The 26018-nt window shown below is 41.2% G+C and overlaps 1 protein-coding gene across 1 annotated transcript in view; it reads left to right on the plus strand.

Annotated features, from left to right (window-relative positions):
• The first annotated feature begins 9690 nt into the window (after window positions 1–9690).
• Window positions 9691–26018, plus strand: part of LOC109927967 (electrogenic sodium bicarbonate cotransporter 4-like) — a 51503-nt gene continuing 35175 nt past the window's right edge. The window contains exons 1-10 of the mRNA XM_048618483.1: window positions 9691–9817; window positions 13673–13833; window positions 14577–14732; window positions 16928–17023; window positions 17280–17335; window positions 21693–21850; window positions 22360–22447; window positions 22938–23092; window positions 23325–23450; window positions 24996–25170. Coding sequence (XP_048474440.1) covers window positions 9765–9817; window positions 13673–13833; window positions 14577–14732; window positions 16928–17023; window positions 17280–17335; window positions 21693–21850; window positions 22360–22447; window positions 22938–23092; window positions 23325–23450; window positions 24996–25170 — 1224 coding nt within the window. The 5' untranslated portion in view covers window positions 9691–9764. The remainder of the gene's footprint in view (window positions 9818–13672; window positions 13834–14576; window positions 14733–16927; window positions 17024–17279; window positions 17336–21692; window positions 21851–22359; window positions 22448–22937; window positions 23093–23324; window positions 23451–24995; window positions 25171–26018) is intronic.

Genomic DNA, 26018 nt, shown 5'->3' on the forward strand with positions numbered 1-26018 from the left:
AGGAAGAGGGTAAGTAAAATAAACAGAAGTACAATTTAAATGAGATGCACCCAGCATGTCAACAAGTTCCTTTAACATGGAAGTTATCAGATTTGATCTCTAGGTAGTACTGAGTTCACTGGTCTCAGGGTAGCGGTACTGTTGGTCCAAGCTTCCTCAAGTTAGCTGAAAGAGATAGCTGAAAAAGGCTATGTTTGACTGACATCCAATAAATGCTGCCAGGAAGTACCTGTGTGCAAACTCCATCTCACCAAATCAGAGCCTAACAACCTTCTGTCACATTCCCACCAATGACCAAAATGATCCATAAAATTGTCCGGGACCCGGATTCCCTGGGGGCCTTACCTAAAACCAGAATTTTCAACCATCTTGTTTGGACACGGGGTTTGGAATCTGTGGCAATGGTGTGGAGATCATTACTACAGGATGGGTTAGGATTCTGCAGATCTCAGCAAGTCCAAGCTCATTAGTGCACATGGATAAGGCCAGGGTCATATTGGTTTCCTCTGGTGGTGACACCTTCTTCCCTGTGTCCTCAGAGGCCAAACAGCTCCTTGGCAACTGCTAAACTGAGAGGAATAAGGTGGGTCAGGCATCTCAACTGGGGTACTTGGGATTCAGACACCATGTCAACATTTATTTTGCAATCTTGCACCTTCCAAACCTGCAACCTCTCCCACCTAAAAGACAAAGGCAGCAGATACTGGGGAATACCATAATGCAAGTTACCCTCCAAGCCACAGACCATGAATAATGGATAAAATTCCTTTTTTCTTTGTTGTATCATTCTATGCTTCTTCATTTTAAATTCAAATATGCATTCATTGGAAAGCGTTTGCATGATGCATCATGAAATTCTGCTGATGAGATTTGTTCCCCTACATTCCGACTGTTTTACTGTTTCTCCAAGGTAGTGCTGGGGCTAAAAAGGTCAACTTATGAAGACCAGTTGCTTGGGCCTTACTTGTATTCCACAAGTGTAGAGATTAAGTGGTGATCAATTTGAGATGTTTACGATGATGAAAGGATCTGAAAGGATGATTGAAGAAAGTTATTTCCTCCTGTGGGGAGTTTAGAGAAAAGGGTATAACCTCACAAGTGATAATTGTATTAAGGTGACTAGAAGATGGAGAAATGCATCATTTGTGATTTAATTCAAAAGTAGAACAGGCCTCTGGGGCTGAATGGCCTTGTCTTGTCCCTATTTTCCTGCGTTATAAGTATAAACTGGACTGAACACTACCATTGCAAAAAGAATAAATCTGGCAAATCAGTATGGTGTTAAAATAGACTGCCGCAGCAATGTTCCTGTGCGAAGAGCTGAATCTTACCACAGAAACTAACTAGAAACTAACTAAATGGTCCTAAAGATGTTTTTTCTGTCCAGATCAAAATGCCATCTATATTGGGATTCCTGCACCACAAGGCTACAGGAGAAAGAGACGACGAAGGAAATTCTCAGCAAGCCGGGAGAAATTCAATGAGGAGGAATGGTACCCCAACAGGCAAGATAGATCTGATACCGAGGAAGGACGTGGTAGAGGACTGACTGCTGCAGACAGAGCCATTACCAGTAGGTCATTGACAATCTATTGTTGAGATGTTATGTTTCATGTAGGTTTTCATTTCCTGTGATATTTTCCGTCCAACTACCTAGCCATTTTCCCATCTCCGATAGTTTATTATGAGTATTGAAAGAATATGAAAAATTTCTTCAGCGTCCTCATGTTTTTCCTGGTTGCTCAGAGTAGCTGCCAGAGAATAATCTTTAACCTGGACAGGTTGATAATCCTGAATTCTCTTCGCAAATTCAATCTGGTCAGGTCCAACAATTCCAGTCTACAATTATCGAAACTGAACAGCAGTGTAACCATGTGTTTAGTGGAAATGCCTTCGGCTAGGCATTGTGATTTGATGGGATCATCAGAAACACATCCTTATGCATGAATCTTGGAGACCATCAGCCTTACACTTCATAGGCCATAGATTCTGAGGATAATCACTGAAAATTATGTGTTTCTTTTTGTCCTTCTTCTCCCATTCTCTCATAATTTTCCCAGAAAATTAACAACAGCACGATAGCCCCTAAACCCTAAACCCCTTGTGTAGGAACCATTGACTTCCATTTGAAAGGCTTTAATGAATGGCTGCATTGGGTTTAGTCCAACAGCTAACTCGATGTAACACATTGTCCATTGAAACCTTCATACTTAAGACCAATACCACTACCTGCAATTGAAACAGTAAGCCGACCCATCAACTGGACAGAGTGCTTCCACAAATACAGTTTGGATTTTAAAAATATAGATGTTTAGACTGTTTAATTTGCTGCTTTGTTCACGTTAGCTCATTTATTTATCCAGGGGATGTGGGTGTCACTGGCTGGGCTAGCATTCAATGCCATCCCTAATTGTTGCCTTCTTGAACTGCTGTAGTTTGGCTTTAATTCAGTTACAGTGTGACATGGTAGAACATAGAACATCTTAAAATTAAAATGTAAGGTGCTGTTTTTAATGTCGATTGGCTTTTTCTGGCAATTCACAGCAGTGTGGAGATCCGAATCCAAAGTAAAATGGGTGCAGCAACAAATGATTAAACTGTTGCCTGCATTAAGTTCGTATGTCTGATTCATTAATTTAGCACCTAGACTGACCACAATGACATACCCAGTCACTGAGAAATGTTGTTCCTTGACTCCAAGAATATATTCCACAGCAGAGATAAGGTGAATAAGAATCACTCACTCAAGCTAACTCAATACCCTAGAACAAAGAGACCTAGGCTAAACTGTGCTGACAAGCAATTATCTGAAAAATTAGTGGATTCACTCAGGTGAGATGAAGTAATGAGAAGAGGCATTTTTTACCATTATTCTACATTGAATATTTACCAAATAGGTTCCATCATATGAAAATGTGAGTTAAACAATAAGGGGCTCACGCTTAATCCCCAGCTTTTGCTGAACCCACTAAGACAGCAGAGTGAAATGGGCTCAGTGCAATCAGCTTCAGCAACCTGAGGTAAGAAGGGGGAACATCGACACGGTCCCATAGCTCCTGGAAGCTTCATGCATGAGCACACAGATCGTCAGGCATTTTACCGTGGTATCATTCTCCCCTTGTGCTCAAGTATGGTGCTCCATGAGTGCACTCACTTTGGTGAATTTGCATTTGGCTGAGATTCTGGGGTAGTACCTGTGGATCAGAAACAACTAATGAATCCCTGCTGGAGACAACACTGTTATTTTTGTCTCAATTACAGGGTACCTTCTCAATAATCAGGGAAGGCATTTGTTTAAAAACCTTGTCAGTGCCCTGAATTGTCTTGATGGTTTTTGGTCCTTAGACTATGAATCAGGTTGAACATACTCAGGTTGAACTTCGAAACACAGTCTGTTGTTATGTCAAATACATATCCTCCCCATACTCAACAATAAAGATCCTATACTCAAATTGTACCTATGGCTCCAGCAATCAGCCAGAACTGGATAAGAACTTCCACAGTAGCCAGTCTTGGCCCATTAGCTACTTCACTTTGGTTTTTTGCACTTGTTTCCAATATTGTCGCAGGAACTGTGTTGCTGAGCAATAGTTCTGACACATTGCCTGATCTCAGTTGCAGCCGCATGCCACTTGTGGCTCGACTGCTTACTGGGGTCACGCAGGGGTCAAAACCAGCTTCCAGGTCAGCTTCTGATGATTGTGTATAAAGGACATTGGGATTGCTATGTGCTTAGTGCCAGATTGTGAAAGCATAGACAGTCGCGAGGAACTAAAGGCACATTGTTTCCAGTCGAGATTCAAGGTACAAATAAATCTCAGCATTGCAAATGTTAATCTGTTAACTGTCGCCACTCTATTGGCCTGCCCAGGAATATTTTATGCTTAACTCTGTAAGGATCCTAAGTTACCAGTATGTCAATAAAACAGGAACTCACTGTAGCCCATGTGCAACATAAATCTGGTTGGTGTTGAAACTTTTATCAGCTATCATTCAATTATGTAGCATTCGCAACAAGAAGAAGCCACTCAGCCCCTTAAGCTTGTTCCCAATTCAATCAAATCATGGCTCGTGTGTACCTCAACTCCATTCGCCATCTTTTTGCCATGCTTGTTAATAGTCACACTCAGAAGTCTTCCTTCTCACCATCGATTTACTGAAATGCGAATTCACTCAAGGTCTGTGCTTTTGATTCCCAGAATAAGTTACTCCCTCCCATTCTTTGTTCCTCTCCTGTCAGATATCTGACGTGTCCTAGATTGCTGAACTTTCCACAGAAACCTGGCGACTTCTGCTATCATTGAAGAGAGAGTGGAATGATTGAAATAAATATAAAGCTGCACTACCCTTCAAAACATTAACCTGGTTTTATTTTGAAGGGAGAGGAGGGAGAAGGTTGACAATTCCCATCCTTCTCAAGTGAATGAAAAATATCTTATAAATTCTCCCTTAAGGTGCTGGAACTGGGAGATGTAAGTATACATTGATTGCCTTAGATCCATACTGAAAGGACAGTAATAATGGGCAGAGAGAAAGAAACATTCACCATTTACAAAACTTCAGCTTCAGGCTTTAAAAAAAAGTGAAAAGCTTGGAAAAAGGTAAGGGGGCCATTTTAATGCAAGAAATTATCTGTTTATTGGGGGCTATTTTTATTGATGCACAGGGGAGCTTTTTAGAAAAGGTTCGGGAATAGTTAAGGTCAACGCTTTCTCAGAATTGAAATGGGTAAGCTCTACTGGGTTTGGCATAATCATCAATAGGACTCAACTCAGCAAAGGGCGTGCTATTCCATTTAATCTCCAGGGCAAGCAGCTCTGTGTAACAGGCTTTGACACACTCTGTAAGGCTGCAGCAAGTTACCCCGAGCACAGACAGGCCTGCTTTTAATGTGTGTGACAAAATGAGTGAGAGTGAACCAGGTAGGGTCGAAACCATGGTTTTTGTTGTTGATTTGTCAGTTGCTTTTTTTGAGGCCAGGATTGGCGTGTTTGTCTTGTAGCCACGAGAGAACTGATGCAATTCATTTTGTTTCACTTTTAACACTTTGTAGACTACAGTAACATTGCTTCATTCAAGGACGGAATATAACTGGGTCATGACAAAAGTATTGGTCTTTGCTCTTGTTTTCTCAAAATCTACTTCACAATAGTTGGCTTTACAAATACACAAAGAGTGGTTTCTACTTTGCATCTTTATAGAGGGGGGTGTGTGCCAGTTTGTCGACACTGATGCTGTTTTCTCTCCATGAATTTGGATGCAATTGAGATTTAAGTGGACAAACATTACTTTTTAAGTCTTCTAGAATTTGATAGCCTTGCTACTTTCAAACAAAGGCCGTGATTTTTTGCACTGGAATAATTTGGTGGATACCCCCATTTTTTGCTTAGCGAAGACAGCAAGAAGCCAACATACAAACTAACCATGAAACCTTCCAATCAGATGGAAGAAGCAGCACAAGAGCGGGTTACTGTGACTCTGCTTCTCTTATGCCATGTAAAGCGGGAAAGTAACTGCCCCCAGCGCAATTTCCTGGCTGTGGATACAAAGGCAGATTACAGTAATCATTCGATGAATGTATGTAGGCCAGCAATCAAGACAGGACCTCAAATCACCATGGACCATAGTACAGGTCAATCAATGCACGATGATTGCTATTATGCAATTGTGAGTATGTCTGTGTGTACATGTGACTGTGTGTGTGTGTGTGCACGTATCAAGTTCAAGTTCAGCTGTGATGCCTTCCAATGGTTGAAGTCTCCTGACACACATTGTCACATCATGATTGGCACTTCAACAAAGGAAGCATAAGGCTGCCAGTGTCTGTGGAGGTGCACCTCACAATGAGTCACTGAGGGGGAGGAGAGAAGGTCAGCAGAAAATGATTAAGGCTGAATGAAGCTTCAGCTCATCAGAAACAAAGTACGGCTGAATTGTACTTCGAGGGGCTGCAGATAGCTGACCGATTTAACACCCTCGTCCCAAGGTTTTTACTGAAGGTGGGTACAAAGTGTTGATAATTGTCTTCGATCAGTTGTTGCATTACTGTCAGAAAGTCACTGAGAGGTTACATTGGAAAGGAATGGAAATCACATGAGAGTTTGCAGATAGTTAATTTGCAAACCAGTCGAAGAATTCAAACTTGTGCAACAGCCAGAATTCAACTTGCCTTCCATCACCACTTTAAGAGCGTTTTACGAGAAGACAACATCGTAGGATTGGCTTGTAACCATAGGAACTGGAATTCCTGCCCGGAAGAATTAGTTACAATTGCTTTTTAGTCAGAAAGTTTCACTTGCAGTTCAGAAGAACCAGCAGTCTTGGAAATGATAGGTAAATCATGAGAATGAAGACATGACAGCAATGCAAATGTCCGAGACATTTATTTTCAGGGACAAAGCCAAAGCTTTATTTGATTCATGCTGAGTAGCAAAAGGATGGTTAATGGAAATAAAACTCTATTTAATAGGATTAACTTCTATGAGTAGAAGCACGCACATGCTGGTAAACTAAGAGAAAACTGAAGCAATGGAGTTAAATGGTGCCTTTGAACCTAAGTGGAGTGGAAATAGGTTCCCCAGCAGGTGCTAAGAAAGCAGAGAGAAGTACAAAAAGCAATTCAGGACAATGAAGGCCAGGATTAGCAATGTTACAAATTATAGTGGAGAACTATTGTATGGTGAACTATTTTCCAGTTCTGTCAAAGTCAGGAATCGATCAAAGGCAGCATTGTTTCTTTGAGGGATTTATTAGGTCAACTTAGGTATGAGGCCAGATAAATGAGTACTGAGTGAACCAGGTGCTTTACATCAGTTTTCACTTCTAAAGGTGACGGTATAGCTCTAGTACAGATGAAGTTGAGAGCTAAAGTGACTTTAATTGGGGTAACCTCAGAAACTGAAGATTGAGATTGGGATAAAATGAACCTGATCCAAAAACAGAGTGCTGCAGGAATATCGAAACCACTGACTCATGTAACCAAGAACTTGTCAAAATATGGGTTAGCTCCCATCAGATTGGAAGAAGGTTCATGCGGTTCTGTAATTTAAGAAGGGGAAGAAATCAGACCCTGGCAATTATCAGTCTGACACTGGGTAAGCATGACGTGTGATTTCTGATCACTTGAAAAGTTGGACAGTTGTTTATGCTTCGCTGCATTACTTCAAGGAGCATAAGTCCCACCTCACTGACTGAATTGAATTATTTAAGGAAACATTCGAAATTGTGGATTTTGGCATTCTTGTCGATGTCACTTACCTTGAGTTCCAAAAATTGACCTTTCATAAAGCTTACCAAAAATTAGAATTTAGAGGATTGTAGGACACATATCTGGCTCGATAAGAATTCATATGAACAAAGGGCTATGTCAAGGAGGTCGATTTGAATGAAGCTTGATCATAACATGGTACCACTTCTGGGACAATTGTTATTCACCAGTTTCATTCCTAATTTGGATGAGGGTGAAAATGTACCTCATTTCAAATTAACATCACACAAAACACGTGGTGGCACGGTGGTGCAGTGGTTAGCGCTGCTGCCTCACAACACCAGGAACCCGGGTTCAATTCCACCCTAGCGCACCTGTCTGTGTGGAGCTTACACATTCTCCCCATGTCTGCGTGGGTTTCTGCTGGGTGCTCTTGTTTCCTCCCACAGTCCAAAGACGTGCAAGTTAGATGGATTGGCTATCCTAAATTGCCCATAGCGTTCAGAGATGTGTAGATTAGGTGCATTAACCGTGGGAAATGGGTCTGAGTGGGATGGGTCTGAGTGGGATGCTCTTCAGAGGGTCAGTGTGGACTTGCTGGGATGAATGGCCTGTTTCTACACTGTAGGGATTCTTTGATGTCTGTAATGGTGAATGATTCAGGTGAAATAACCAGCCAATTTCCATAAAGGAAAGGTTGCCTTTGAAAATGGCATATGCCCTAAACAATACAAATGGTAGAATCAATGTCAATGGTTGTCTCTTGATTTGAGGATGGCATTGACTCAGGGTGGTGGTGGGTTTCTGCCAGGGGTCTTCATGTGACTGAGCACAAATCAATCTGTAGATCGTTGGCGCATGATGCAGGACACCTCATGAAATAGTGCAATCCGCGGTGCAGTATTGGTTTCCTTTTATTTCTATTCATCTGTCTCATCATTAAGTTATGGAATTCAAAGTGTGATTAAGCTTGTTGGAAAAGTTAATGCCTTATAGAATCTGCCGCAATCAGATCAGACACGAACTCATCAAACAGCAGAACAGGATCAAGGGACCAAATGGCCTAACCCTGCTTTTAATTCATATGTTCATATTCTGAAAGATTGGTAGCAAGCCCCTACTTGGTCATTCTTGTCAGTAAATCAGAATGCCAAGTAATGGACTTGGATTGTTCAGATTGAGTAGTTTTACCCCTTACAGGTGACTGCAGTGTCAAAAATGATTTAGAAACGCAGTGAGGAGAACAAATACTGCTCATGTACATGTAGAGACATCCTGGTTTCTCAGAATATGCGAAAGGAAGAAAGTATTGGTATCACAACACCAGAAAACTAAGAAAGGACAAAGGTAATTTTGGGTATTTGATGGAGGTTATCCTTCAGGTGGCACTGAGAAGCAACTTTGAACTGTGGACCAGTTTACAGGTTAGAAACTTGGTTCACTCCTGCCTCAGAGGACAGCATCCTCAGAGGCACAGAGTCAGTGCAGGATGTTGTGCTGGACTGGTTTTAATTCCAGAAAAAACAGCCTGTGAAGATGTGGCTTCTCTTTCATACAATGCTATTGTCACTTTATTGCTCTGCTTGCTCAGGCTTGACCTTTTCTTGGTGTCAGCCTGACAGAGACAAAGTGGTTGCAAAATTGCAATTGACAGTGTACAGTGAAACATTAATTTACAACTCAGAGTAACAGTTACGGCAGCATAGGCATTAAAAGTGTTTGTTACCTGTAAACAGGTAGAATGTCAAATTTCACTGTGATCTACAGTGGTTATGTCCACTGTTCTGTTTACTCTTTATGACATTGGTGTTTAGGGATATCTGTTTTCAATGAATGATCCTGACAGTAACACTTTCAATCTACGTTTTCAGTGGCGCATAAAGAACACCTCCATGAGAAAGTACGTAAATGCAGCAACTACTTAGAGCATTGGATGGTTCCAGAGTGTTGAAAAAAAATTCGACAAGAACCTGAAGATAGAACATAAATACTGTTATGCAGAGATGAAGTCATATGACAAGCTATGTTGCTTTTTCAGAGAGCCAGCACAGACACAGTGGGCTGAATGGTCCCATTTTATGCTTAACCATTCTATTCTAAAGAGAGCTTCCCTGTTTTTGGAGTGGATGGAAGGCCCCAGGCATTTCCTGATGCTAAAGATGTCAAGGGATAGTGTGATAAAACGGCATTGAGATAGATATCAGCATGGTTGAACAGCCTCGAGCAGCTGAATGACCTACTTCTGCTCCTATTTCCTATGTTTGTGTTTTCCTCATTGAATATTTGATCCCCACTTGACTAGAATAAGAAAGAGTTCAGTGACCAGAGGCCAATAAAAGAGCCAACAGCAACTTCATGTTCAAAGATACATCTAGATAGTGGTTTCTTGCTGGAACACCCTGCTCCCCATAAATACTTGACAGCTTCGGTCAGACAGGACCTTACTCTAATGTGTTTTGCTGCACCTCTCTTGTATGCAGTGTCCCCTGCTGCCGAGAGGCTGAGATACATTCTGGGAGAAGACGATGATGGCCCAACTCCAACACTTTTCACAGAGATGGATACTCTGCAGTATGATGGAGTTGAGTTAGAATGGAAGGAATCTGCCAGGTGAGCAATGAAAGTCCAATGAGTTTTACTTCTATTGAATTAACTTCTCTTATGTCATTCTACGACTTTGTAATTTTAATCAGCGGCCATTATGAAGATGCAGTTGCTGTGCAAACAGGCAAGCAGTGATTTGCTGGGTTGCTATCACTGTGTTTGAAGTATATAGGAACCATACAAAATAAGAAACACAAAAGATCAATATCACACAAGTCTATGATCAGAACCAGTTCTCTAAATTGTCCGGAAGTCAGCTAAGACTGTGCAGTAGAACTAAAGAAAATGAAAAGCTGTCTGCTTTCTCATCAGGCAATCCCTCTCAGTTATTTTTGCTGGGAATGTAACTCAAGAGTGGCATGACAGTTGCTCAGACTATTGAAACCAACATTCAGCACACAAATTCGAAACGTCAGTAGCTGTTTAGCTTCCTTGTGTAAATCATTGCCATGGTAATGAAGATCCAATCTATCTTTACAAAGGAAGAAACAGCACCTGATTGGGGGGGTTTAGGGGGGAGGAGGCAGAGGAGAAATGCCAAATTGGAGAGCTTGCTGAAAGCAGGCAAGGGGGTTGCAATGTACGATTAGCCTGTGCCCATTCATTGTCATGCAGGCAGCATGCCAACTTCACACTGCCTGCTCATTTGAATGATTGCTGTGTGCAGCTATTGCTAACCGGCCTGTTCATTGGCTGGATAAATCAGCAGGGGGCTCAAAATCGTAACTTCCTCACTCCACTTAAAGCTGGCTTGCACTGTTCAAAACTTGCCTGTATCTCTTTAAAGGGAGTTTCACTGAGGCTCAAGCAGCTGCTGTCAATTGTACATAAAGTCAGTTCAATGCAGAAAACAGTGAAGAATGGCACAACATTGAAGAGTGCATGCTTTGAGGTTTTCAGACACTGCACTCAAAGCCCCAGAGGTGGATCTGGAAAGGAGGAGAGATGTTACCCATTGACATGAAGCAAATTGGTCTTCCTGAGAGAGCCAATAACTTCTAAACTCAATTGGGGACTAGGATACTTCGCTGCATGAAGTTCAGCGATCTCATCCAAGTGGGGGAAGATACATCTTCAAATTCCACAGCCTACAAACTGCACTGATTGGAGTGGGGTGGGAATTTCAGTTGGCTGCAAAACTGTGGTTCAGAATAACACCAGCAGCGTGGGTTAGATGTTTGTTTCAACTGATGTAGACTTGACTCCTGCCTCTGAGAATGAAAGGCAGTAACAAATCACCATCAACAAAAACAGCCAAGAGAACAGTTTAGGAGGAACCACCAGCAGAAAATGACCCAAGAATCTGTCTTCAGGTAGAGCATATATGACCATAACACCACCAGACACAAGTTCCACTCAATTCATCGCACTGCCATTATACACTGACAAACAATATCCACCAGTCAGCACTCATAACTCACCTTTGTAGTTTCACCTCACCTTCACTCACTTAGTATTACTGCATGCTTTACAACTCACATCGCACAGCTTGTGCACACTTCCTGCTATCCAAACATGACAGCTACATCAGCGAAACCGCATTGTAAAACACTCACTGAGACACGTGGCCCTTTCTTGCAGGAAATGGTGGTGGGCAATTAGAACTAACTGGACGGGAGAAGTATGCCGGCATATTCTAAACTCCATTGAGGAGATGGTGTTGCGCATTTTACAGTGGCCGGTGTTGAGACTCTGGTCAGCAGCCAGAATGAAACTGTCAAAGATTACAGTCTCTTCGAACCTAGTTCTGATATGTACGCTCCACTTAGCACCCACAATACAATGTCTGCTGTACACTCAGACCTCTTCCTCCCCACACCATCCTACACCTCAACCTTATCCTTGTGTCGTTTCGTTTCAGATGCCCAAGAGATGCAAACTGATCAGGTAGTGGAGGAACATAAGAAAAACCCATCGCTTGTTTGACAGTTGCAGCCTCCAGCTCAGATACTGAAAGGCTAGAGTCGAGGTGGGGTCTGCTCATAGTGAGACACTGAGCACAAGTGGGCAGCAGCCAGGGCAGGAGGCAAGAATAGCACTAGTGCCAGCTCGCCGAAGGGTAGGCTCACACACAAGTCCCTCTGCACAGGACATTGATAAGGACGTGACTGAAGCAGCTTACAGAGGCACAATGAATGGCCTGAGGCAGTGGGAAGTCTGCCAAAAAGCAATCAATCTCAAGAAGCATGGATGGAGTCTGGCAATAACCAGGCATAGAGCTTTCGTGGTGACTTGGAGACAATCCCCTCCAGTACGGATGAGTAACCAACACTGTTCTCACACTTGCAATACGATGATGCACTATGTCATGACTGTTGTTTCAACATTCACTGCAGCATCTTTTGACAGTATTGCCTGCTGTTTTGAACCCAAACATTGTAGTACTCCAGGCTTGTCTGCAAACTAAACTGAGACTAAATTGCAATATAGGAAACTCCATGATTTGTTTATTGAAATACACTTTCCAAACACAACTCTTTGAAGTCAATAAATACCTGGAATCTACAACATGAGTGAAATCATAATGTAGACCTTAGGATTAACAGATTTGCTCTTCTGAAAGGAGCCTTTATGCCCAACCTAATTATAATTTGCTCTCATACCCATGAATTTTCAAAAGCTACAAGATGATCAGTCTGCACCAAGGAAACCAGAAACTGTGTTATAATTAAAATGTGGTTTCTTCAAGCTTGATTTTGAGTTTTGCCTGGAGCTTTGGTAGACAATTGGTAAACTGTTCTGGATGGACCTGATGTAGTCACCTAGAGTAGAGAGTAGAGTAGAAAGATGCATTTGAAAAGAATGATGGGAGAGTGGTGATTCCAGGAGGATTGGATCTCCAGAGTTGTTCAGGCAGTGTCTGTGCTTCTTAAACACTCCAGTAGTGTTTGTTCAATTCCATGTGATCATATTCCTGCTGCCAACACGTCTTGAGCAAGATGGGCAGTAGATGTCCCTTTTCAGCCAGATGCCATCCTCTGATTCAGCAAAAGCACAATACTACAGATGCCAAAACTCCGAGATAGAAACATACCTGCTGAGTTTCTCCAGCACCTCTGTTCTTCTCTCTGATTCAGTATATTGGTGGTATAATTTCTGATCTCAGTGCTGCCAGCATTGTATGTGTGGCCATTTTCACTGGAACCAGTTGAGATATCTTTCACTGCCGCAAGTCTTCCTTTTCGTATTTGTATAAGTTACAAGAAATTCCATGGAAGTTAAGTGAAGAATGCCTGCACAAAGTCTTTGGAAGAATATGGACCTAAACAGCCAAATGGTTAACTTCATCGAAACTCTGATGAAGCGTCATTGATCGGAAAAGTTCACTGACATGACGTGGGGTATTTCTAGCACTTCGTGTGCCCATATTATCAATGCTACTTGCTCAGTTGAACCAGTGGGTTGATCCAATGGTTTGGAGGCTTGTTCTTGCTTGTGTTGTTCCCAGTACTTTACCATTGCCCTACTACTGGGGTACATTAGAGCCCAACAAATGTAGCCTAATGCTCTGGGATGCCCGCTGTGCATGAGTAAGGAGTTGAGTTAGCCTGCTGACTATTTCCGGCATACTCTCAATTGCATTCCCATTTCCAGCATTGGCAGCTCTTAGCTTTCATGTAAACTTTGTTGTTGCAGTTATGCTAGGGTTTAGGTCGCTCTTCTTAAGATTGAGAATGAGTTTCTTTCCCTCCAGAACTGCGGGTCCTGAGGTGATTAAATAGATCAATGCTGGATCTGCTTACCATACCTCTAATGTACATAATGTTGAGGACAGGAACTGAATTCCTATTTTTAAATATGCATTTTAAAAAAACCTGTTTGAAATGCATGTGCTAAATCTTTTTCACTCTCCCTTTCAAGATGGGTAAAATTTGAAGAGAAAGTAGAGGAAGGAGGCGAGAGATGGAGTAAGCCCCATGTGTCTACGTTATCTCTGCACAGTCTGTTTGAGCTGCGGACATGTCTCCAGACAGAGACTGTACTGTTAGATTTGGATGGATACTCATTGCCACAGATCATAGGTAAAACACTGTTTTCTTGTCGTCTGCTGTGAAGTGGTTAAAAATAGTTCAAACCAAGTAAGTCAGTGCACATGACCTGGAGCATAATGTGTGTGAAACAGTTTCCAATTGAATGACAATAATGCAGAAAGCCTTCGAGCTTCTCTCGCTGATCAACACTCCAAAACCAACATGACTGTTAATTATATTAAAAATAACATTCGTCATACACAGAGGCTGCCTAATTGGCATTCTGAGAAGATTTGGGTAAGCTGGAGCTCTTCTGCATTCAAACAGATGCTGCAGATGGTTTCTTCTAACAGTTTCAGAAATAATGAACAGGATAGAGAAACTAAGCTCAACACATTACTTTCAGATACCACAGGATAAGAAGTGGGAGGCTTTGAGACTCAAAATTAGGACTGATGCCAGGAACATACTAACAGTTGAGGCATGTTGCCAGGAAGGCTTGTTAGGACCAGTGCACTTCATAATGGCAGGTTTAGCATTGTGGGGTGAAAATATCACGTGGACTGAAACACCTAGAACTATATCTATCTTCTGAGCTTATAGGAAAATGAAAAGTTACGGAGGGGTAGAAGGATGTAACTTTGCACACATTGTTCCCCACCTGTGAATAGAGGGGTCATAGAAAACTTGAAAAGTTACTGTTTTCTTTTTACAGGAAGGGTAAGAGAAAAAACCAATAAGCCCATTAACGCCCAGCCACTGTGACAAAATGACTAATCTGTTTATGATTACAGATGATATCATTGACAAGCAAATAGAAGATGGACTTATTAAAGCAGAGGTCCGAGAACAGATATCATACATCCTCCTGAGAAAACATCGTCACCAAACCAAGAAACCCATCCATCGCTCTCTGGTTGACATTGGGAAATCATCAACAGCATCGTCAGGTAAGGCGAACTGCCCAGACAACTGCATGAAATCATTAATGGCAGCTCCTGAATAAGAAACAAATAATTCGGATGGATTTTTTCTGTCTTTTTATTTCTCTGTGATGAATAATATTTACATTTGGGGTAATTCCCACTTGGCAACACTGTCACGCTTATGAGCATCATTCTGACTGTTGCTGGAGAAAATTACTGTTTACCGAAACAATCTGCATTAATTCAGGTTTCAACATCAGCTCACTTCCTTCTAATTTGTTACCACGTTGCCTCGCTGAAAACCGATGCCCTAATTTTAGCAATTTGCATTAAATGTGCAGTTTGGGTAGATTGGCCATTGTTAAATTGCTCTGTAGCATCTAGGGATGTGCAGGCTGGGTGGGTTAGCCATGGTGAATGTGGGGTTATAGGGAAGGGCTGGGTCTGGGTGGGATGCTCTTCAGAGCTTCAGTGGGAACCTGATGGACCAAATGGTATCATTCTGCACTGTAGGGATTCTGCGATTCAGATTGTGTTTTTTATGAATTATTTTTACAGGCAATGTTACCTAACACCTTTCTTGTATGCAGTTTTAATGTTAGTCAATTTCTGAATATTCTAAGACTTTCTGTGACTAACTTATACTCACTGTAATTTAAGATCATTTCTGAATACACTGGACTGAAGATGTTTCTCATTGTCAGTTCAATGCTTGACCAAAATACAGTAAACTTAAGGAGAAGGGGCTGCACCAACAGGAATAGGACTAGACCGGTCAACCCCTCAATCCTGTTGCCCTGTTAATTTAAGTCATGGATAATCTGTGCCTCAACTGCATTTATGAGCCTTTATGCTTGATACCCTGCTTTGAGAGAAACCTAATTAACTCAGTCTTGAATATTTCGATTGACTCAGCATCTGCAACTGCTTGGGAAAGAGCTTCAGATTTCCAGTCCCTACTCTACTGATATCAGCACATAAAGTGGGTTTGACCTGGAAAGGGTACAGATACAAACTGGCTATTTGTCATGTGTTCATACTGAATAAGGGTTGGTCAATCTGGTGAGCAACTTTATGCTGTTTCCATAAATATCGTCGCTCTGACACATGGAAAGTACAAAGAATTCTGACTAACAGGGCAGTAGAACATTATGAAACTCTACTAAACTATGCCAGGGAACAGAATGCATTTGCCTCTGCTCCTGATTTCCTAACATTTGTCTGAACAGTCATTGGGAAGCACTGGGCAGAAGGATGGCATTGGGAGGGATTACTGGGAAAAGACACTTGAGGTATGATAATCTTGGCCTCAATCTCCCTTATTTAAAAGCAGCCTACTTGAGAACAGGAATAGTGGTGAAACTTGTTGCTTTCTAACTTTCATTTTGACATGTGGGATAATGTGCGTAGCTCAGAAAGGAGTAGCTCAAACACACACCGTCATTTACAAATGTGTGGTTTGACATCCTATAAAGACGATGTTACATTTCACAAATGTATGATTTCCACACCTCTCTTATTCTGCCATCTTGCACATCCCCAATTTTCTTTGCTCCACCACTGGTGGAGATGTCTTCAACTGCCTAGGCCTGAAGCTCTGAAATAAACACTTCCATGTCTCTACCTCCCTCTCTTTTCTTGAAAAAACCTATTGCTTTGACCAAACTTCTGGTCACTTGCCTTATATTTCCTTATGCAATGTAAAATTTGAAGGAAACACCTTGGAAAAAGCTTGCACATGTTGTTATGTGAAAAGGTACAGCATCAAAGCAAGTCGTTGTTGTTATATCACATCAGTGCTCCATATGATGCAGCAACATACATGAATGGCAATGACAGGTGAGAGTTCCTTTTATGTGAATACTATCTGCCAGATGGGAGTTTGAGAAGGACTCGATTTTCAATCTCAGCTGGTATGAGTTTTCTAGCCTTGGAGAATCCGCAGCTTGGCTGAAATAAAAAAGTGAGGCCGGTGCACAAAATGGAGACTGTCTTGTATGTGGCCAAAGGTTAAGGCAGCAGCTTATTATGCATTCTGTATTTTTAGGATGCTGGCACTGACAGCTTAAGGGTGAAATATATCCCAATGTTCTATAAGAACTAATGAGGAGACAATCTGGTTTTGTTGCCATGATTCTTTCATGCAATTATTCCCTTCCTAATTTTATATCTTTTGTTTCTTTCCTTACTAACTGTTCGAATTACCACATTACCTACAGCTCGCAGTCCCAACCGAATCCCTGGTATTGGGACAAACTTTTACCGCTCTACTGAAGACTTGGGACTGAGGCAGGCTGCCAGTTATGGATGGCTACGTAAGTCACCTATGGAAGTTAACCAGTGACCAGCTAACTAAGATGAAGGCGCTGCATGTAGCCTACGTGCATGCAACCTTTCCTTGGCTAATGCCCAGACAAAGTACTCGCCAAGAAATTGAAGGATTTCCTTCAGTTCTGAATTGCCGACTCATTCCTTTCACTATCTTCTCAACCCTTTCTATTTCTGTTAAGAGACAACCACATGCATTCCAAATCACATGACCGGATTTTGTATTCTTTTTCCACACTGCAGGTCGTGCTCAAAGCAGAAGCATGAATGACATTGCAGATACTCCCAGCACAGATCAGGTAAGTCTCAACTGAAGGACAATGGATATAAGTCATCATCATGAATTTATTCCATGAACCTCACAATTTTCATGGACACCTGAAGTCATGTAATCTCCTAATACAGATCACAAATTTGGAGTTAAACCAGTAACACTTCTATCATTATGTTAGCTCATTTTTCCTAACAGAAGATATGTATTAGTGAGGCCATCCACTCTCCTGGGGGCAAAGATTTCAGGCTGCTGTATTTGCCAAGGTACAGCCAGAACAACCATAGGTGGCCTCAGGTCCCCTTATTATGAAGAGAACCACAGAAAAATTAACTTGAATTGCTTCTCTTGAAAAGTATTTCATGAGCCCTGCGTGAAGTCAGTGTGTGTGACCTTCAAATTAATGACAGCAATGCCCTTTCTGTCCTACTGCTATTGGTTAGCAACTGGATAAATGGATCATGAACACAGCATGTGGTAATGGAATTTGCAATGTTGATGTAGTGGTTTACTTGTTAAACAAGCAACAAATTATACCATCAATGAGGTTTCCACATCTCCCGACGTCTGAGGAATTCATGTGCAGTGTGTTTTCTGGATTGGGCCCTCAAGACTTCTGAGTAATTCAGCAGTGAAAATGATGCATCAACAACAGAAGTCCCATAAAATGCTCACAGCAATCTCTGCTGGTTTGATCATTCACTCAGATTTTTTTTTCAATTCTTTCACAGGACTGGGGCATTGCTGCTGAGGCCAGAATTTATTGCCTATCTGTAATTGCTCTTGGGAAGGTGGTAGTGAGCTGCTTTCTTGAAACCACAGCAGTTCTTGGAATATAGACAGACCCACAGTGCTCTTAGGGAGGGAGTTCCAGGAGGTTGATCTAGCGACACTGAGGAATAGCAGTCTAGTACCAAGTCAGGGTGTGATCCATGGTGTTCCCATCTGCTCCTCCAAGCTGGGAGAAGTCACTGGTTTTGAAGGTGCTGTCAAAGGAGCCTTAGCCAGTTGCAGCTTGTAAATAGGACACTGTGTTGTCATTGTGATTTTGGTGGTGGTTGGAGTGAATGTTGAAGGTGGTGAATTATTTTGTTTCTTTATTCTGTTGAATGGGATATGAGTGTTGCTGAAGGGTATTGTTGCCAATTCCTAATTACTGTCAAACTGTGGGGCTTTCCAGACAATTTCAGAAAATGGTTAAGAGTCAATTACATTCCAAAGAGTCAACTACATTCCATTGTAAGTGTGATTGGATAAGTGAACAAGATGGATTTTTATGACAATCGATGTTCTCATGGTCACTATAACTGAGACTAACTTTGAATTCTAGATTTTATGAACTGAATTCAAATTCCACTGGGTGCCCTGGTTGGATTTGAATCCCCCTCCTTATGGCTTTAAGATAGAATTTTGGATTACTGATCCACCGACATTACCACTCCCTCTCAGTTTCCAGTTGAAAAGGATAGTGTACCAGTCAAGTGGGCTGTTTTGTCCTGGATGATGTCTAGTTTCTTGAATATCGTTGGAGCTGCACCCATCCAGCCAAGTGGGGAGTATTCCATCACACTCCTGACTTGTGTCTTGTAGGTCATGGACTGTACTGCAGTAGATTCATATTTAGATTTTATTTTTGTGTGGACTTGTGTTGTAATGATTGTCAATACCTAGATTTTATTTTAAACTGGTCAATAACCGGCTTCTGTTCCCATTCAGTCTATCCTATGTACTTGTAATGTCTTGAACCTTACAATTTACATGGATGCCTGAAGAATGTAATCTCCTAATACAGATCAGCCAGGATATAACTAAAGGGCCGAACATGCTCAAGCAGCTGAATGGTTTATTCCAGTTATTTTGGCCGCATGAGAGAGGCAACAAAACACATTAGAAATCCAGGTTAACTAGAGGACAAAAAGTGGAAAGTTTCACTCTGACCCATTTTACAGATCAAACTAGCCCAACATTGTTCTCAGGTCCTTATGAATATGATATTGGAGTAATTCCCACGAATGTAGAGAATGACTTAAGGAATTTTAAAAAGCCATTCCTATTGTTGTTCATTATATGGGAGGGAACATGTTGTGCGGTCAATAATGAACCAAGAGCTTCTCTCAAGAAAGCTGATACCTCTGTACCATCTCTTAGATGGCAGGAGTGGTCACTTGGAGTATGTCATATGTGAAAGTTCAGACTGGACAGGTTAGTTTCGAAAGACTCAGTTTTAATATTAAACTTGTAAACTTTCAAATCAGGTCATATTCTCCTCCAATCTACACAGAGTATACCACAGAAGTTAGTCTTGAATAATTGATATGGTGAACGCCTTATTTGGTTAATTTCTTTTTTGAACCTTAAATGCACTAACCTCACTCTGTCTGCTTGAACATCAGGGAACCTGACAGTAAGTGGAGTCCTGCTACTGGACTCCAAACGTTCCTTGGGCTGAAGGCAGTGTTCAAAAACACAAACATAACAGCAATATTTGTACACAATAAAAGAAAAATAATTGAACACAAAACACTGAGGTGAAGACTTTTTCCAACACACTCACTTTTGCTGGGAGATGAATGCTTCAAAGGCTGCTTCAGATGATTATTCCTCATTTGTGAGCTGAGGCAGAGAGCTCACAGGTAATCCTACATCCACACATCATCGGACAGCAGTGAGAGTAATGGTTCATTCTTCTGTTTCCTGGCACCATAGTCCCAGATGACTGGTCACTCTTGAGAAACAGATGAGTAATGAGCAGTTAACTCAGTACAATATGAGAATCAAATCTAGTGCTGTCTGATTTGCTGTAAAACAGATGATCCCAGGTTTTAGAAGAACAGAATGCTTCCTTTAAAAGAAGCACAGCTATTTTATAAAATATAGACGTGAAAGCACTGATATTGACTGGCAGGAAGAACAGACAATTTCAATAACTCAATGTAATTCAACTCAAGACTTCTTTTAAATTACTAAATAAACCCATGTTGAACTTACCTGACATTCACACTGGCCATAAACGTTTCTTCCTGTGAATTTCAAAGCTCGTATCTTAGAAAAAAAGTTATCGAAGTATAGTCAAAAATAACATTCAAGTTTGATTCATCTCACTTCAGTTTTATTAAATATGCCACAATTTTGAATTGTTAATAAGATTATGAAGTAGCAGGTTGCCACTGATTGAAATCACGAGGATAAAGCTTAGTTCTGCACTCACATTCTTGACCTCACACCCAGCTTAGAGACCTCAACATATTGGTTGGCTTAATGAACGATTGAGGGTTCAGCATTGGCCAACATCTGTAGGGAGCTTAACGCAAAGATTTCCCAATTTATTTTTGCAAAATAAAGTTGAACCTCATTTAGGAATCATAGAATGCCCTTTACTGCAAATTATTTTATAAAGAGGAATCTTGGTCCTTGAACAAACCCTGGCTCTTCATCGTTAAGCCTTTTCCTCAGGATTTTAATTTTGTTTTTGAGTCATGTAGGTAGTTGTAACCAAATGCCAGAAGAATCACTATCATTTGCTAATGGTTGGCTCACTTGTCTCAGTCAGCATGGTGGGGATGGGGGTGGGGTTGGGGGTGTGTTGTCAGTCAAATGGCTAGATGTCTGGTTCATGATACAGACTGATGTCAAAAGCAGAATTTCAATTCCCACATGAGCTGAAGTCCTGCCTTCTCAATCTCACCACTCACCCCTCACCTGAGGCATAGCGACTCTCAGGTTAAACTCACCATTACTCATCTGTTTCTCAAGAGTGATCAGTCATCTGGGACTATGGTGACCATTATTACTGATGGTGCAATGTGAAGCATTCTATGCAACACTCAATTAAAAGCAATATGCTGGAAATCTGAAATAAACACAGAAAGTTTCTGAACCCCTGACACAAAGTCATACCAGATTTGAAACTTTAAATTTGTTTCTAACACCACAGATAGTGTTGACTTTCTCCAGCATTCTCTGTGTTTGTGTCACTGCACACGAGATTTGGGAAACTAGCCTAAACTGTTGAGTTTGCGTGGATGCTGTCTCATGCATCTTGTTTGTAGAACTGGGCAGTTCACCACTATTTTGTGAAAATCTGTTCAAACAAGTGTTCTTCAGTGACCATTCTGCACAACAACTTGAGCACCTCAACTGTCTGACACATTCTGAAAATACTAATGAAACTCAGAAATATGTGTTTGATAATCCGCCTTCCTGGAACACTGGGACTGGCAAACTGTGGGAGTAGTTGGTCAGTCAGTGAAACCAAAGGTGTGAAAACACTGAGTTTATTGTTGACGATTGAGATCCCCAGTATTCTTTCTCTCCTTTATCTCTTTCTGTTCAGTAGAAGTCTACTATCCTCAGTTTCCGACTCATATGCCTGTGATTCATTGCAGCTCAAGAACAAGTTCAAAAAGAAAATACCTCGCGACTCTGAAGCTTCAAATATCCTTGTGGGTGAAGTCGACTTTCTGGATAAGCCATTCGTAGCTTTTGTCCGTCTTTTGCAGTCAACGATGTTGGGTGGGCTGACAGAAGTGGCAGTTCCAACAAGGTACTGGTGCACCCAGAGATCAATGTGGTTGGGTCCAGTATAAAAACAACACAATTGAAAGGGTGTGCTATTGTCCAGGAACACTTCAGAAACAAAGTTAACTTTCTGTTTTGAAGCATTCAGTTGAACCATTCTGTCTGCCGAAGTTATATATATATTATATGCTGACTGTATTTCAGCTGACAGGGGTAATCACTTGTGTTCCATTGAGAGGATAATGGTCTGTTGGATAGCTGACAACAGACCATTGTTGGTCTGCAGTGCTGGTGTTTTAAGTCTATCTGAGACCACTCCACAGGTCAACTGCACTGTAAAAACAATTAGCTCTCTGCGGAGATACATTAAGTGCTGTCAGGCTAGATATATATTCATTACGGCTGGCATGCAACTGAAATTATGAATCCACTTTCCTGCAATTTTAAAAAAAATGTATTTAATATGGAATGAAGAAAGAAGAATTGGTACTTTAACACTCACAGTTTTAATATTTTGATATCTTTCCTGAACAGGTTTATTTTTATTCTTTTGGGTCCTCAAGGGAAAGGCAAATCTTATAGCGAAATAGGAAGAGCCATGGCGACACTGATGGTCGATGATGTGAGTTATTACGTTTAATCCCGTTAGAAAAAGTAGAGTTCATGCTATCATACACTGAAGTTATAAAGGAAAATGGTTGGCAGTTATCTATTATGGCAGAACCATAATTCTCACTACTGAGCTGAAAAAATGTAAAGACCCCAGTGAAAAGATTTATTCAACTGTAAAAGGCCTTTCTGAATTGTACATCATTGTGCTTTCTTTTCTGCTGGCACTCAGCTTCTTGTTTCTTGTTAATAGTTGGTCAAATTTCTCCACACCCACCACTGAAGGGTTTCTCTGATGTAATTTTAGTCAGAGCAAAGTTTCTCCAAGAAAAAGTAAAGACTACAGTTGTACCAAAAGAAACTTGGCATTTGATATTCCTTCCCAATAGCATACCTTGATAGTCCTTCTTGTATTGATACAAATGACTAAATCTGTATTTGACTGTGTGTCTGGATTATTGTGTCCATCATTTACATTGCGCTTTTGTTGTTCTGGGATCCAGCTCTTCAGTGATGTGGCTTATAAAGCAAGAGACAGAAATGACTTGATTGCTGGCATTGATGAATTCCTTGATGAAGTCATTGTCCTGCCTCCCGGTGAATGGGATCCCAAGATCAGGATCGAGCCACCCAAGAAAGTCACACCAGCTGAGAAAAGGTATGATTTTTAAAAATTCCACCCATTTGTAGGGCTTCTTCATAGAGATATCTTTGCTTTCCATCTTCAAATAGTCTCTGACAAATAGATGAATTCTCATAAATGATCCATTGTCATACATTCTCTGGCCATCTTTGACAAGAAAGAATCAGTCCATCCACTTCTGATTTGATCATCTTAAAACAGAAATCAAACTATGCTTTTAACTCTCTTTCCCACATCTCAACAACAGGAAATCTGTTTACTCTCTGAATGAGGCCGGGCAGATGAATGGTTCAGCAGGAGGTGGAGGAGGAAGTGATGATGAAGAAATGCCAGCACCTCATGAACTTGGGGAAGAGTTGATGTGGACAGGAAGGTATACATTTCAATTGGAGAGCACAGCAGAGTAGTTACTGGAGGCAGCATGTTGGATTATTGGAGATTCCAATAGGTTAGGCCACTGTGGACAAGAGAAGCCTTTTGGAGGCTATGAATTATCAAGCCATTTTGTCAGCAGTTACTGTGACCATTACTGAGTCCTTTTAAAAATCCTCACAAGAGAAATTATAGGAAAACATGACAGCAGCTTATGGTATTGAATGAGTGGAAGCTGGATTGCATCAGGAGTGATGGACTAGAATGTGAATGTCCCAGCGCTGCCAAGCCAATGCCCCTCCCATTCCTGCCCAGTGTTCCTGACCCATTCTTAAGCTTTGTTCTACTACCAGCTCTGACAAGAAACTTATAAATTAGAAAAAAACTCAGACATTCAAAATTCCAAATTTTGAGCATGTAATGTATTTATATATATGTAAAATATATGAGCAAAGACAATGTTCCGCATCAAAATACTTCTACCTATTCCCCTTTGGAAATGGAAGAACATACAAATTAGGAGGAGTAGAGTAGGACGCATGGCCCATTGAGATGGCTCTGCCACTCGATGACATCATGGCTGAGTTGGTTATTACACAAACCTACCTCCCATGATAACCTTTTACCTCTTGCCAAGCTATCCACTTCTGCCTTAAAAAACCCAAAGTGTTAACTCTATTTTACTCACCTCAAGTGCTGCCAGAGCTGATGAGTTCCTCCAATACTTTCTGTTTTATCTCTGATTCCATCAGTTTTTAATGATGATTAGTTCTGAAGACTCACAGCCTTCTGTGAGAAAGTATTCTTTTCATCCCAGACTGAAATGGGCAATCATTTATATTTAAACGTGACCCTTATGTCTAGATTCTCCCACAAGATTAAACATCTTCTCTAAATTCACCCCTTCAAAACCCCTTAGGATCTGACATGTTTCAGTGAGTTGCCTCTTACTCTTCTAAACTCCAGCCAGTACAAGCCTAAACTGTCCAAACTTTGCTCCAAAGACAACCTACCCATTCCAGGTATTAGTCTGCTAAACCTTCCCTGACCTGCTTCTAATATGTTTATATCCTTCCTTATAGTGGAAGACTTAAAACATGCTAAGTACTCCAGATGTGGACTCAACAGTGTCTTGTATAACTGAAACATGGCCTCCCTACTTTTGCATTCAATTCCCTTGTAGTAAATGATGGCATGCTGTCAGCTTTCCTAATTACTTGCTTTACCAGCACACTTACCCCTTGCAATTCTTGCACAAGGACATCCAGATCCCTCTGCACCTCAAAGCCCTGCAACCTCTCACCATTTCCAACTCACAGCTCCCTCTGTTCTGATGATACTTGGAGAAGTTTGTAACCATCAGTTAAAGCTTGAAACATAGAGAGAGAGCAGGGCATACAATGACGGCACAGAAAACAATAGTTGAAGGTACAAATTTTGAACATCAGATATTTATATATACTGACCAACACAGCTTGGTGTTCTCTAAATGAACTGCTGCTGCCTACGTGACTCCCTGAGTTGAAGTTTATCTTGCTGCTTGCAGGTTTTGTGGAGGGCTGATACTAGATATCAAAAGGAAACTTCCCTGGTTGCCCAGTGATTTCTATGAAGCATTCCACATTCAGTCTGTTTCCACCATTCTCTTCATCTACTTGGGCTGTATCACCAATGCCATCACCTTTGGAGGATTGTTGGGGGATGCAACAGACAATTATCAGGTGAGAACTACACCAAATTGACACATCCAATCACTGGATCCTGACACACCCAAATGCACATTAATAGATGATGTGAGGTGACCAACACCAGGGCCTAAGATATCTTTAAAGTTGAAGAGCAAGACAGAGGCTGATTTTCTATGAAATTTACCATGTTTCAAAATGCATCTGAATTTTGAGAACTCTTATAAGAGTATAACTTTAGTTATCATTCATGAAAGACCATTGTCTCCTGAAAGGGGAAACATTTTCTTTTCTGCAATCAGCATCTGTTTCCATTCACTGAACTCATAGACTTGAAATGAAGATTCTTTTCTCAGCAGCTTATGTGCAAGAGGATGCATCCAAGATGGCTGATGGTCTGCTTGACACACCACTATGAGGTGAAAGGGATCTGGATCAGAATTATGTTTGTGATGAACTAATATCAGATTATGTTTGACACTGTGGAATTTGCCTTGTCTCACAAATATTAGAGAAGCGCATGTGGCCAAGATTATTATTTTTAATATTCTCTTGGCAAATAGAGCATCTGTCACCAGCTGCCAAGGTAACCAGCTGTTGTTACATTAATTGTGCCTTCTGTTTTTTCACACACTACCTGCATGAAAATGAAATATGGAGTAAGGAAAGCTTTAAGATAGCAAGAACTGCAGATGCTGGAGTCAGAGTCAACACAGTGTGGAGCTGAAGGAACACAGCAGGTCAGGCAGCGTCAGAGGAGTTGGAAAGTCAATGTTTCGGTTTGGGACCCTTCTTCAGAAGTTCTGAAGAAGAGTCCCAACCCGAAACATTGACTTTCCTACTCCTCTGATGCTGCTTGACCTGCTACGTTCCTTCAGCTCCAC

Source organism: Rhincodon typus, chromosome 40 (assembly GCF_021869965.1).
Source record: "Rhincodon typus isolate 14 chromosome 40, sRhiTyp1.1, whole genome shotgun sequence".
Lineage (NCBI taxonomy): Eukaryota > Metazoa > Chordata > Chondrichthyes > Orectolobiformes > Rhincodontidae > Rhincodon > Rhincodon typus.